This window comes from Coregonus lavaretus (assembly GCF_964263955.1).
Source record: "Coregonus lavaretus genome assembly, chromosome: 6".
NCBI classification, from domain to species: Eukaryota; Metazoa; Chordata; class Actinopteri; order Salmoniformes; family Salmonidae; genus Coregonus; species Coregonus lavaretus.
In genome coordinates this window covers 52,663,586-52,677,435 of record NC_139993.1, presented here as the reverse complement: position 1 = coordinate 52,677,435, position 13,850 = coordinate 52,663,586, and the positions used below count along the sequence as shown (strand labels likewise).

General features: G+C 42.5%; 1 protein-coding gene across 1 annotated transcript in view; it reads left to right on the top strand.

The window, feature by feature from the left end:
• The window catches only part of trappc8 (trafficking protein particle complex subunit 8), a 93,822-nt gene extending 80,276 nt beyond the window's left edge, over positions 1 to 13,546 (top strand). Inside the window, exons 28-30 of the mRNA XM_084163255.1 lie at positions 8,984 to 9,126; positions 10,826 to 10,915; positions 11,846 to 13,546. Coding sequence (XP_084019381.1) covers positions 8,984 to 9,126; positions 10,826 to 10,915; positions 11,846 to 12,080 — 468 coding nt within the window. The 3' untranslated portion in view covers positions 12,081 to 13,546. The remainder of the gene's footprint in view (positions 1 to 8,983; positions 9,127 to 10,825; positions 10,916 to 11,845) is intronic.
• Positions 13,547 to 13,850: the final 304 nt, after the last annotated feature.

Sequence of the window (13,850 nt, the reverse complement as noted above, 5' to 3'; positions counted from 1 at the left end):
ATTGTAATGTTAGCTGTCTAGCCTGTGTTTTATAAATGTGCATAAAACACAATTATATAAGGAATTGGCAACTCGTTCTCATTCTGAGAAATAAGGTAGGCCACTTGATTTCAACATCTGAACAAAGAGGACAGGCTTGCACGCTGTTCAAACAGTTGGAAACGGACAGAAGGGTGTGTTAATAACAATTAAACTATTTTGCTTTGTTAGCTAGCAAATAAATCCAAGTTGGCTAAACTTGAAATATAAAGATTAGCTGGCTACTCACTAGCACTTGGGGTTGTGCTTGAGAGATTGTTTGAGACCTGTGTTAATTTTCTATAATGCCTGCTACAAAAAGTTTGACATTATTAGTGAATGTGCATTATGCATTGCTCTGGTTAAATTTGTAACAAAAAGGGCATATTCATAGACTGACTTGAAAGCCAGATCAGTGATTATTGCAAAAAAAAGCAGGTTAAACTACTTTGATGAAATATTTTAATTATTAGTGGGTCTTATGGTTGTGGAAGGTTTATATTTAGCCTAGTTATAATTTCACAAGCTCTGAATTCATTAGATTATTGCTGACTGTTTAAAATGCAGTGCATTTTACCTTTTTAATTGTATAACAAAGCTTATTTAGAGAACATTAAAAAAATCTAAATCTAGTATGTCGTGAATCGTCCATAAAAGAAAGAAGAAACAACAATTATTTTTAGGCCATATCGCACAGCCCTAGTCCAGAGTGCATAAAAGGAGATTACCGTGACCGGAATTTGACTGCGGTCATGACTCATGACTGCCGGTGTGGCGGTAATACGGTCACGCAACAGTCCTAGTCACCACTCAACAGTATAGAACACATAAGTGGACAGTACATCAACACATATACAGTGCTTTCAGAAAATAATCACACCCTTTACTTTTTCCACATTTTGTTGTTACAGCCTGAATTTAAAATTGATTAAATTGAGATTTTGTGTCACGAATCTACACGCAATATCCCATAATGTCAGTGGAATTATGTTTTCGAAATGTTTACAAATTAGTTACAAATGTAAAGCTGAAATGTCTAAAGCGTTATGTTTGGGGGCAAATCCAACACAACACATCACATCACTGAGTACCACTCTTCATATTTTCAAGCATGGTGGTGGCTGCATCATGTTATGGGTATGCTTGTCATCGGCAAGGACTAGGGAGTTTAAAATTAATTAATAAAAAAATGGAATAGAGCTAAGCACAGGCAAAATCCTAGAGGAAAACCTGGTTCAGTCTGCTTTCCAACAGACACTGGGAGACAAATTCATCTTTCAGCAGGACAATAACCTAAAACACAAGGTCAAACATGCACTGGAGTTGCTTACCAAGACTACATTGAATGTTCCTGAGTGGCCTAGTTACATTTTAGACTTAAATCGGCTTGAAAATCTATGGCAAGACTTGAAAATGGCTGTCTAGCAATGATCGACAACAAACTTGACAGAGCTTGAAGAATTAAAAAAATAATATACAAATATTGTACAATCCAGGTGTGCGCAAAGCTCTTAGAGACTTACCAAGAAAGACCCACAGCTGTAACATGTATTGACTCATTGGTGTGAATACTTATGTAAATGAGATTTCATTTTCAATAAATTTGCTAAAAATCCTTAACATGTTTTCATGTCATTGTGGGTTATTGTATGTAGATGGGTGAGCATTAAAAAAAATGTTTTTATCCATTTTGAATTCATGCTGTAACACAACAAGATGTGGAATAAGTCAAGGGGAATGAATACTTTCTGAAGGCACTGTACCAGAGCACGGATGGCTAGTGGAAGTACAATACATGAAGTCTATAGAAACCTATTCACTTCAATTCAAATAGGTTTTCATGGAACGTCATTTCTTCCCTCCATAAAAAAAAAAAAAGTGTTTTATGGAAGTAATGTATTGTACTTGTTCCACAAGCCATCAGTGCTCAGGTCTATGTGTTGATGTATGTCCATGTATATTGTCCACTTATTTGTCCTTTGCTTGTGAGTGGTGACAAATTGAATTTTCCATCTGGGGATCAATAAAGATTATTCAACTTCTTCACTCAGAGTTCTGTTGTTTCTGTATGTGACGAATTTCCGCCCTGAGGATCAATAAAGTTTGTTCACTTAAATTCAAATAGGTTTTATGTTATGTTTCATATCACCATTGTATTGAGTTGGAATTTTAAAAAAAAGTGTTGAGATTGTTGGAAAGACAGTTTTATTAACTAACCAACGCTGTCTGTATTCAGAATGTCTTTCTTTCAGCTATACAGCTCAGCAGTTTTAAGTATATCCAACTCACTGCCACATGTTCATGAACACACACACACACACACACGTCTTGCACGTTGCCAGGGTGTTGATGGACAGGGAGGACCCTTCAGGAGTGAATGCTGTAGAGACAGACCGTAGTGTATCCACCCACTCTGCCGAGAGTGGGTGAGAACGCGCTCTGGTGATGACATTTCATTTCCTTATGTTATAAAATACATTTTACCAAGACAAATGTGATTCTTTATGTTCTGAATTGTTCAGTGGGGTCTTTCGCTAACATATCAACATTATATCAAAAAAGTCAGACAGAGCGGTGCAACTTTTTCGCCGAAACTTTTTGAGGATTTGACATTTTGTGCTTGTCGTCTTCCAAGTTGTTTCCGCAGGTCGCAAATGGCAAACTTAGCATAACGCGAATTGAATTAAATGTAAAATGCTTCGAAAATAATACGCTTGCGGTACGCTCAGTGCTCCGTGGATATTTCAGAGAGACACTTGTTTTTATGAGAAGTCTAAGACAAAGAACAGGAACTTTGCATTAATATGAACAGCGTATACTGAAATATGAAAATACTACATGTCATACGTCAATCGATATCTCTTACTTCTATCATTTTATGTCCTCTGGATTTGAGAAGAAAGTTCAATGGTTAGCCTGTTGGGTAGCCTTAATTCTCGCACAGCATCCACCCTATCCAAAGCTATTTTCCAGATTTTTTTAAACACTTTTTTTTCCTCTGGCCCCTAATTTTGGCCATCCTACAAGGGTAATAACTACAATAACATTTGAATGGATTATGATAGAGAGGTGAGTTTTGGAACATTGGTTTTCTTTTGAGAATGATCTACACAATTACCCACTGGTGAAAATATGTGCTTTTGATTGGACACCCTACAGACAGTCACTCCCTCATCTGTCTTTTAGAGAGAGCGAGAGAGAGCATATTTTAAGAAAGATCCCATACATGTACTCTGTCGTTGCCGGCCGCGACCGGGAGACCCATGGGGCGGCGCACAATTGGCCCAGCATCGTCCAGGGTAGGGGAGGGAATGGCCGGCAGGGATGTAGCTCAGTTGGTAGAGCATGGCGTTTGCAACGCCAGGGTTGTGGGTTTGATTCCCACGGGGGGCCAGTATGAAAAATGTAAAAAAAAATAATGTATGCACTCACTAACTGTAAGTCGCTCTGGATAAGAGCGTCTGCTAAATGACGTAAATGTAAATGTAGGCCTGTACTGTACAGATGGATGGTTATATACAGTGCATTCTGAAAGTATTCAGACCCCTTTTTCCACATTTTGTTACGTTAGTGCCTTATTTTAAAATGGATTAAATTAAACATTTTCATTATCAATCTACACACAATACCCATAATGACAAAGCGAAAACAGGTTTTTTAGACATTTTTGCACATTAAAAAAAAAAATCAATACAAAAATACCTTATTTACATTAGTAATTCAGACCCTTTGCTATGAGACTCGAAATTGAGCTCAGGTGCATCCTGTTTCCATTGATTATCCTTGATGTTTCAACAACTTGATTAGAGTCCACCTGTGGTAAATTCAATTGTTTGGACATGATTTGGAAAGTCACAAACCTATCTATATAAGGTCCCACAGTTGACGATGCATGTCAGAGCAAAAACCAAGCCAATTGTCCGTAGAGCTCAGAGACATGATTGTGTTGAGGCACAGATCTGGGGAAGGGTACCAAAAAATGTATGCAGCATTGAAGGTCCCCAAGAACACAGTGGCCTCCATCATTCTTAAATGGAAGATGTTTGGAATCACTAAGACTCTTCTTAGAGTTGGCCGCCCGGCCAATCTGAGCAATCGGGGGAGAAGGGCCTTGGTCAGGGAGGTGACCAAGAACCAGATGGTCACTCTGACAGAACTCTAGAGTTCCTCTGTGGAGATGGGAGAACCTTCCAGAAGGACAACCATCTCTGCAGCATTCCACCAATCAGGCCTTTATGGTAGAGTGGCCAGACGGAAGCCACTCCTCAGTAAAAGGCACACAACATCTTGAGAAACAAGATTCTCTGGTCTGATGAAACCAAGATTGAACTCTTTGGCCTGAATGCCAAGTGTCACATCTGGAGGAAACCTGGCACCATCCCTACGGTGAAGCATGGTGGTGGCAGCATCATGCTGTGGGGATGTTTTTCAGCGACAGGGACTGGGAGACTAGTCAGGATCGAGGGAAAGATGAACGAAGCAAAGTACAGAGAGGTCCTTGATGAAAACCTGCTCCAGAGCGCTCAGGATCTCAGACTGGGGCGAAGGTTCGCCTTCCAACTGGACAACAACCCTAAGCACAATTCTCTGAATATCCTTGGGTGGCCCGGCCAGAGCCCTGACTTGAACCCGATCGAACATCTCTGGAGACAACTGAAAATAGCTGTGCAGCGATGCTCCCCATCCAACCTGACAGAGCTTGAGAGGATCTGCAGAGAAGAATGGGAGAAACTCCCCAAATACAGGTGTGCCAAGCTTGTAGCATCATACCCAAGAAGACTCAAGGCTGTAATTGCTGCCAAAGGTGCTTCAACGAGGTACTGAGTAAAGGGTCTGAATGTAAATGTGATATTTATTTATTTAATTTAATTTTTAACATTTCTAAAAACCTGTTTTTGCTTTGTCATTATGTGGTATTGTGTGTAGATTGTTTTTTTCCCTCATCAATGTAATCAATTTTAGAATAAGGCTGTAACCTAACAAAATGTTGATAAAGTCAAGGGGTCTGAATACTTTCTGAATGCACTGTAGCTGTCTCTTGGCTCCGGCCCCAGATTTATCTGCTTAAGCCTTTTTAAGTCTGACACACAGAGACACACACAATCTTATACTCATGCTCTCATTTTTTTTTTTGGGGGGGGGGGGGGGGGGGGGGGTCTATGAAGATATGAAGGCAAATGCATAGGAGAGTGATTAACCAAGCCGTTAGTGTGTGTGTGTCCGTGCGCATGTGTGAGAGAGAAAGTGACAGATGGCTCTAACCCTGTTAACCTTACTCTTGTTAGTCACCACTGTCTTGATTGATTGATCAGCACTTCTCAATGACTTAATTCATTATCTCTCTGAAACACTGTGTCACATTAGAAAAGCTGAGAGCGTCATGTGGACGCAAAACAAATTTTAAATGTTTTAATACTCTGCCTTTTTTAAAGTAATGTCCCCCCATCCTTGATTTTTACTAAATTAATCTATATAACACATCGTCATTGTTAGAATCTTAATATCACGAACATAATTTGTGTTATAAGCCATTTTAAGAGGACATAAGAATTCCGTTCAGCTTGGATGAATATTTTATCAGAAACATGTTGGGTAGTTTCCATAGCTTTCAATTTGTTGATGTAATTTGGAAATTTAGAATGGAAAATCTTTCCAGTTTTTTGTTTTTTTGTTATTGCATTTTCTCCACGGTCCCTAAACGTCTTTGCTACGGGAGAGAAGCAGAAATGAAAGAGAACTTTACCGATGTCAACTAGATTGAAGCATTCATTCTATCGATTTATGACATTCTGGTGAACAAGGGTTTATTTAGTATTCTAGGGTAACAAGTAATGACAGAAGAGAAGCTGCATGTATCTATAGAGTTAACTAACAAATAGCCTACCAAAATGTCTGAAATTATAAGCAGAAACATATGCCTATCTCTGACTGTACCACACATTTTTTTGTTGTTGCCATTTTTCATATTTGTGGGTTAGGATCTGGTGCGGGCCTCAGATTTTCACTTTACCACGCATAGTCGGGCGTTTGCGAATGGGTTATTAGCAATTGTGGGCAGGTCCGGGTGAACAAACCGCTGACCTGCGTATCGCTAGTGTGTGTCTGGCTGGCGTGTGACAAAGCGAGAAAGTGACAGATGGCTCTAACCCTGTTAACCTCTCTAGTTAGTCACCACTGTCTTGAATGATTGAGAAGCACTTCTCAATGACAATGACTTTATGCTCTCTGAAACACACTGTCACACTTTACAAAATACGTCACTGAAGTTTTTTACATTCACGTTTGCCATACACGGTCACATCACAGCGGTACACCTCCCTCCCACACACAGAAGTGTGATTTAATGACCGGATGAGTTTAGCAGTGTCTGTGCGCACGTGTGTGTACGTCTGTGAGGCACAGACTGTACCCACTGCACGATGCAAGCAGTTTCTCCATCTCCCTTATTCTGCCTACCTCCTGTGGAAGTAGTGTTTGAGTGGTTTAAGCATGATTGTGTGTGTGAGAGAGATTGCGATGGAGATATAAACTGCTATTATCGTCAGACCGCCTCATTTCCAGTCTAAAAATAACTCTCCAGTAACGACCACTGAGACAAAATGTGATATCTGCCACCACCTTCCTCCCTCGTTCCCTCGTTATCTCTCTCTTCCACCCACTCACGCGGCCAGACCACATCCACATTTAGTCAGACACTTTTTTTTTTTTTTTTTACTCCCCCTCAGACACACAACTTCCTCCAAGCCGAGCCATTGGCATAGCAACAGTGTCCGCGGCGCTCATTCATAACACTGGCGCACACAAGAGAACTTGTCTCATCCCTCTTTATCCCTGTGGCTTTTTATAGCTCTGCACGTAAGCCACCGAGACCACCTTTTTCCCCTACCTTCCTCCCTCCCGCCGTCACTCTTTAACTTTCTCTCCTCACAGAATAACTCACTGCTCCCACATAGAAATACCCTAATTTTCTAGAAGAATTGCCTCTATAGCAAAGGCATTGTTATGAATGACAGCTTCTATTTCTACCTACTTCAGCTTGAATATCAGAATGTCATACAGTATAAGGGAATGTCATTTATAGGGCTCATACAGTGAGGGAAAAAGGTATTTGATCCCCTGCTGATTTTGTACGTTTGCCCACTGACAAAGAAATTATCAGTCTATAATTTTAATGGTAGGTTTATTTGAACAGTGAGAGACAGAATAACAACAAGAAAATCCAGAAAAACCCATGTCAAAAATGTTATAAATTGATTTGCATTTTAATGAGGGAAATAAGTATTTGACCCCTTTGCAAAACATGACTTAGTACTTGGTGGCAAAACCCTTGTTGGCAATCAGAGGTCAGACGTTTCTTGTAGTTGGCCACCAGGTTTGCACACATCTCAGGAGAGATTTTGTCCCACTCCTCTTTGCAGATCTTCTCCAAGTCATTAAGGTTTCGAGCCTGACGTTTGGCAACTCGAACCTTCAGCTCCCTCCACAGATTTTCTATGGAATTAAGGTCTGGAGACTGGCTAGGCCACTCCAGGACCTTAATGTGCTTCTTCTTGAACCACTCCTTTATTGCCTTGGCCGTGTGTTTTGGGTCATTGTCATGCTGGAATACCCATCCACGACCCATTTTCAATGCCCTGGCTGAGGGAAGGAGGTTCTCACCCAAGATTTGATGGTACATGGCCCCGTCCATCGTCCCTTTGATGCGGTGAAGTTGTCCTGTCCCCTTAGCAGAAAAACACCCCCAAAGCATAATGTTTCCACCTCCATGTTTGACGGTGGGGATGGTGTTCTTGGGGTCATAGGCAGCATTCCTCCTCCTCCAAACACGGCGAGTTGAGTTGATGCCAAAGAGTTCGATTTTGGTCTCATCTGACCACAACACTTTCACCCAGTTCTCCTCTGAATCATTCAGATGTTCATTGGCAAACTTCAGACGGGCCTGTATATGTGCTTTCTTGAGCAGGGGGACCTTGCGGGCGCTGCAGGATTTCAGTCCTTCACGGCGTAGTGTGTTACCAATTGTTTTCTTGGTGACTATGGTCCCAGCTGCCTTGAGATCATTGACAAGATCCTCCCGTGTAGTTCTGGGCTGATTCCTCACCGTTCTCATGATCATTGAAACTCCACGAGGTGAGATCTTGCATGGAGCCCCAGGTCGAGGGAGATTGACAGCTCTTTTGTGTTTCTTCCATTTGCGGATAATCGCACCAACTGTTGTCACCTTCTCACCAAGCTGCTTGACGATGGTCTTGTAGCCCATTCCAGCCTTGTGTAGGTCTACAATCTTGTCCCTGACATCCTTGGAGAGCTCTTTGGTCTTGGCCATGGTGGAGAGTTTGGAATCTGATTGATTGATTGCTACTGTGGACAGGTGTCTTTTATAACATTTTTTACATGCGTTGTTCTGGATTTTATTGTTGTTATTCTGTCTCTCACTGTTCAAATAAACCTACCATTAAAATTATAGACTGATCATTTTTTTGTCAGTGGGCAAACGTACAAAATCAGCAGGGGATCAAATACTTTTTTCCCTCACTGTAAATGTTTTTAGATAAAAACATAAATGTATTGATATAGAATTCCCCCCCCACACACACACACACACCAACTGAAACGTTTTCTATTGTCAAAACGTTGAATTATAGTTCTCTGAATGTCTGCAAGGCATTTTTCCAGAGGCCATTCATTTATATTTTGTAACAGCAAATGTTCTGCACAGGGAAGACTGCACAATGGCGAACAAATTATACCACAACAAATTGTCTGTAACTACGTGTATATAAAAGCAGTGTGTGTTTGACACAATGGTCTTTGTTCCTCTGTTGTGTAGTAGGAGGCTTTGGAGATGTATAGGTGGTGTGTTGTAATGGGGTTGGTGTGTATTATGTTCCTCTGTCCTGTTGTAGGAGGCTGTATGTATAATGGTGTGGATTCTGTTCTGTTCCTCTAACCTGTGGTATTGTAGGAGGCTCAGGAGATGGTGCTGCTGAAGTTTAAACCAGAGCTTCCTCCTCCTATGACACGGCCCTCTATGGAACAGCTCTCCCACCTCATCAAGACCAACCTGCACTACCCCGAGAGCTACAGCCACCCCTTCATACAGAAGAGGTAACACGTCACGCACGCAGACATGTTCACACGCATGCATACATACATACACACACACACACAGAATTACAGCCATAGATTAATACATAGGTCCTATGGATATATTGCACCACACTCACACACCCAGAGCAACAGTCTATCAATCTATATGTGGTTACAGAATGTCTCACGTGGATACTGCACCACCAGTCTCTCTGACTGTGCTTTATAAACCCAGTCAAGAAAAGGGGAGATATCTCTTTGCTTCTCTCTTCCCATGGGTCTTGGTACCTGTCCTAGTTGTGTGGGTTAGGATGGCACTGCCCTATAGCAGAATCTATGCCTGGACTTCTTAACAAAGCCAACAAAAGGGAGACGTGTCTGCTCTTCTCCCTCCTCCCTGCCCAGTGGGTCTTGGTGTACCTGTCTTAGTTGTGTGGGTGTTGATGGCACTGCCAAGGGAGGCCAGGCTTAGAGAACTCTGGCACCTGGATCGATGTGACTAGACTCTGGGGACACCTTCACCCCCCAGCACTCTATTATCTCCATGGAGACTCACAGCGGCAGGGAAGAGGAGGAGGGGTGGTGGCGTGGGGTGGCAGAACAGAATGGCTCAGGGGCCAGGTGACACCTGGAGCACTGAAATACAGACAGAGGAAGAGACAGGAAGACAGAAATACTAGGGCCGTGATGATACCAGTATCACAATATTTTTTCCATGGAAAAATGAAAACACGAAGTAGACCAAACTCTTTGGTCCTTTAAAAACCTGCTGTTTGTAAAATACTGTGTGCTGTAGCTTGGAAAATGAATAAATGTGACTCTGGATGACAACATAATGATGTGTTTCAACATTAGGGCTGTTTTCCTAAAGAAGTTAAATCAGCTTTGTGTTTTGTTTCCTTGCCACGATACTAACGTGTATCGCAATACTGGTATCGTCCCGGCCCCAATAAATACATCCAGGGGTGCACAGGGACACAAGCACGTAGGGACACATACACACACTGGCACACCTGTCTCTCTCGCTCTCTCTTTCTCTCCTCTCTCCCCACAGGATATGGGAGTGCAGAATTACTTCTGAACAGGCACTATATAACAGGCACTATAATAATCTGTTTTAAACTGAAACAGTTCATGAGCCCGGCAGCCTGCCTGTCCGGAGGGTGGTTGTTTGTGTGACACATGTACTCTCGCATAATTCACTAGTCAGAACTGGACTAACACGATTATCTTTTGACATGACTTGGTTCTAAACTCCACTGTTAGTGCCATTTATTTCTAGGAAACCCAGAACTGCTGTAGCCAGCGGAAGAGAAGTGCTTTGAAGAGATAAAATTATAACTTAGTGCGGTCTGGAGACAGTGAGGAAAAACATTAGACTGATAGTCAGGGACCTTAAGTGCTGTGCTTTAGTTAATGTGACTTAGAATGAGTATAAATAACCATATCTCTCTTTCTCTCCATCTATCTCTATTTCACATTCTCTCTCTCGCTCGCTCCCTCTCTCTCCCTCCCTCCCTCCTCCCCACTCCCCTCCTCCCTCCCCTCCTCGCCTCCCTCTCCTCCCTCGCTCCCTCCCTCCCTCGCTCCCTCCCTCCCTCCGCTCCCTCCCTCCTCCCTCGCTCCTCCCTCCCTCTCCCTCCCCTCCTCCCGCACTCCCGCACTCCCTCTTCCTACCCCCCCCCCCCCCCCCCCCCCCCCCTCTGTCTATATGTAGTCTCTGTATGGTTCCAGTTACTTTGACTCTGTCTAACTGCTCCCTGGCTCACGTTGATGCCATCGTTGACCTACGACACAAAACTACCAGGTAAATATAATCACACACACAGCCACAGTAGGCCGTAGTCCAATGTTCTCCTATTACAATGCATTAGCTCCACACTGTACTGTTAAAGATGCAATATGTAACTTTTTGGGCAACCCAACCAAATTCACATAGAAATTGTTCTTATAGATCTGTCATTCTCATTGAAAGCAAGACTAAGAAGCTGTAGATCTGTTCTATGTGCACTATTTCTATGCTTCAAGTGCTTAATCTTCGTTTTTGCATATTTTACTTTTGGTGTTGTACACCAGCTTCAAAATACTATATTTTTGGTTATGGAAAATATATTTCACAGCCGTTTAGATGATGCAATGATTCTTTACACGATACTTGCTTGTTTTGTTACAAACTTAAATTAGGCGAACCATTATAATATTGCAACCAGGAAATGGCATGATGGCATGGAGTGATTTCTGCATAGTGCATCTTTTAAATCTGCCATCTGTTCCGCATGTCTCCCGAGTGGCGCAGTGGTCTAAGGCACTGCATCGCAGTGCTAGCTGTGCCACTAGAGATCCTGGTTCGAATCCAGGCTCTGTCGTAGCCGCCGCGACCGGGAGACCCATGGGGCGGCGCACAATTGGCTCAGCGTCGTCCAGGGTAGGGGAGGGAATGACCGGCAGGGATGTAGCTCAGTTGGTGGAGCATGGCGTTTGCAACGCCAGGGTTGTGGGTTCGATTCCCATGGGGGGCCAGTATAAAAAAATGATGTATGCACTCACTAACTGTAAGTCGCTCTGGATAAGAGCGTCTGCTAAATGACTAAAATGTAAAATATAATGTCCCTGAGCAAATGTTTCCTGATAACTACATCCTCTTCATCCTCCTGGTTTTAATTATCTTTCTGTTTTCCTCTCCTCCCCCCTCCTCTGTCATCATCCCTTTTTCTCTCTCTCTTTCCTCCTCCATCAGTCCTGAGTCTCTTGAGGTGCACGGTTCGTTTACATGGCTGGGCCAGACTCAATACAAGCTGCAGTTGAGGGCACAGGAAGTGATGCGGCTGCCGTTGAGAGCCGGCTTCCTGCATGCTGGCGTCTATAACCTGGGAACTCCACGGGTCTTCGCCAAGCTGGCGGACCAGGGAGCCATGTGTGAGACCAGCCAGCAGACGGCCACGCCCGCACTAATCATCATTAACAGCACCTGAACATTGTCCCGCCCCGTCTTCAATAACCAATTAACCACCATCTGTCAATCATCACTACCAAGACTCCCCATTGGTTGGCAACAACAGGGTTGAGAGCTCGGAGACCCACCCAGCAAGAAATATCTTCCAAATCCTAAATCACCTGCTCTTCACCATCAACAATGCTTGAACACTGGGCTGTCTTCATTAGGCAGAAAACGGTCTGAAACAGGGAGGGACTACTTGAAATGCTCTTTTTCATTTTCCGTTGCAAAAGGTTTTACTACGGTGTGTCCTAATGAATAGGATCCTAATTCTGTCTGCCCGCCCACCCATCAATAACCAATGAACAATTATCTGCAAATCATCACTACCAAGGCTCCCCATTGGTTAAGAAACTGTTGAGAGCTCTGAACCAGCTACCAAGCAGAAATATCTTTCCACCATGTCTCAAATCATCCACTCCACTCCCCGGCCTAAACATTTGACCCATTTTTCCAAACTAATATCCTCAATACTGGACTAAGGAAAGCAGTTGTTTAGTATTTCATAATAAAAATCTGGGGAATAAGATATATATTTAAAAAAAGAGATCAAATGTTTAAATGAAATTGTGCATCAGTTGAGCTTGTAACCACTGCGATGGTCAGACTGTTGTTGAATAAACCCCCCAGTAGCTATTTGATGTCCCAGCAACAAAGCAAAGCATAATGGACTTCCATGTGGAAGAAGGATCTATTTTCTCTCTCAGCATATTATTAATCCATCATCTCAGCTGAAGCGCTTTGGTTTTGACCTTTTCTATTTGATGAAATCAACCTGTGAAAGGGGAGGAGAACAGACAGACGTTCTAAACTCAGACGGCACTGGTGTCATCTGTCTGCCGCCAGAGATGTATTTTCTTTTTAGTGTTGAATAACTACTCACAGGTTGTTTTTGAGCGGTTGTCACCTTGGCGACAGACGTCATTTACTTCTTGGATTAACCTGGATGAGGAAGTAGGAAAAACTGCCTCTGCCTCAATGAGACTGACCATGACCACAGAGTGGTTTCTGTTGTGTGGTCACATGGACCAGACCATCAGAACATCACAAACACTTTAGAATATGACCCAGAGTTTAACCACTATACTATGTGACTGACAAACAAACTCTTTGACTGACAGGTCCCGATACAGATACTGCCTGCCCACCTGTCTGTGAGCCTGTCTGTTGTTGGTCTGTAGTCCATTTGGACTGACTGTGCTGTCAGTCCCCACGTGTACACATTTCATTTTCTACAAAACAAACACAAACAAACAAACTTATGAACCAATCAAATCAATATGATCCCTATACTTCTCCCTCATTGGACCTCCACCTTGTGCTCAAGCTGTTATTTAAATGTATGTATTTACTCAACTGCTTTTCAGATTATGTATTATATTTATAACAAATTTACTGTAAATAGAAATAAAACGTAACCAATGATGTGGGCTGTGAGATACAGTAACTGTCTCCCCGACGTTGTGATTTGTAGTTATACTTTTCAGACTGACTGAGTTTTAGGATGTGTCCCAAATGGCATCCTATTCTCTATATATTACACTACTTTTGACCAGAGCCCTATGGACACTATAAATGGAATGGGGTGCCATTTGAGAAGCAGACGTAGGCTGCGTTTACACAGGCAGCCCAATTTAGATTTTTTTCCCCTCACTAATTGGTCTTTTGACCAATCAGATCAGCTCTGAAAAAGATCTGATGTGAGTCGTCAAAAGACCAATTAGTGGAAAAGAAAGGTCAGAATTGG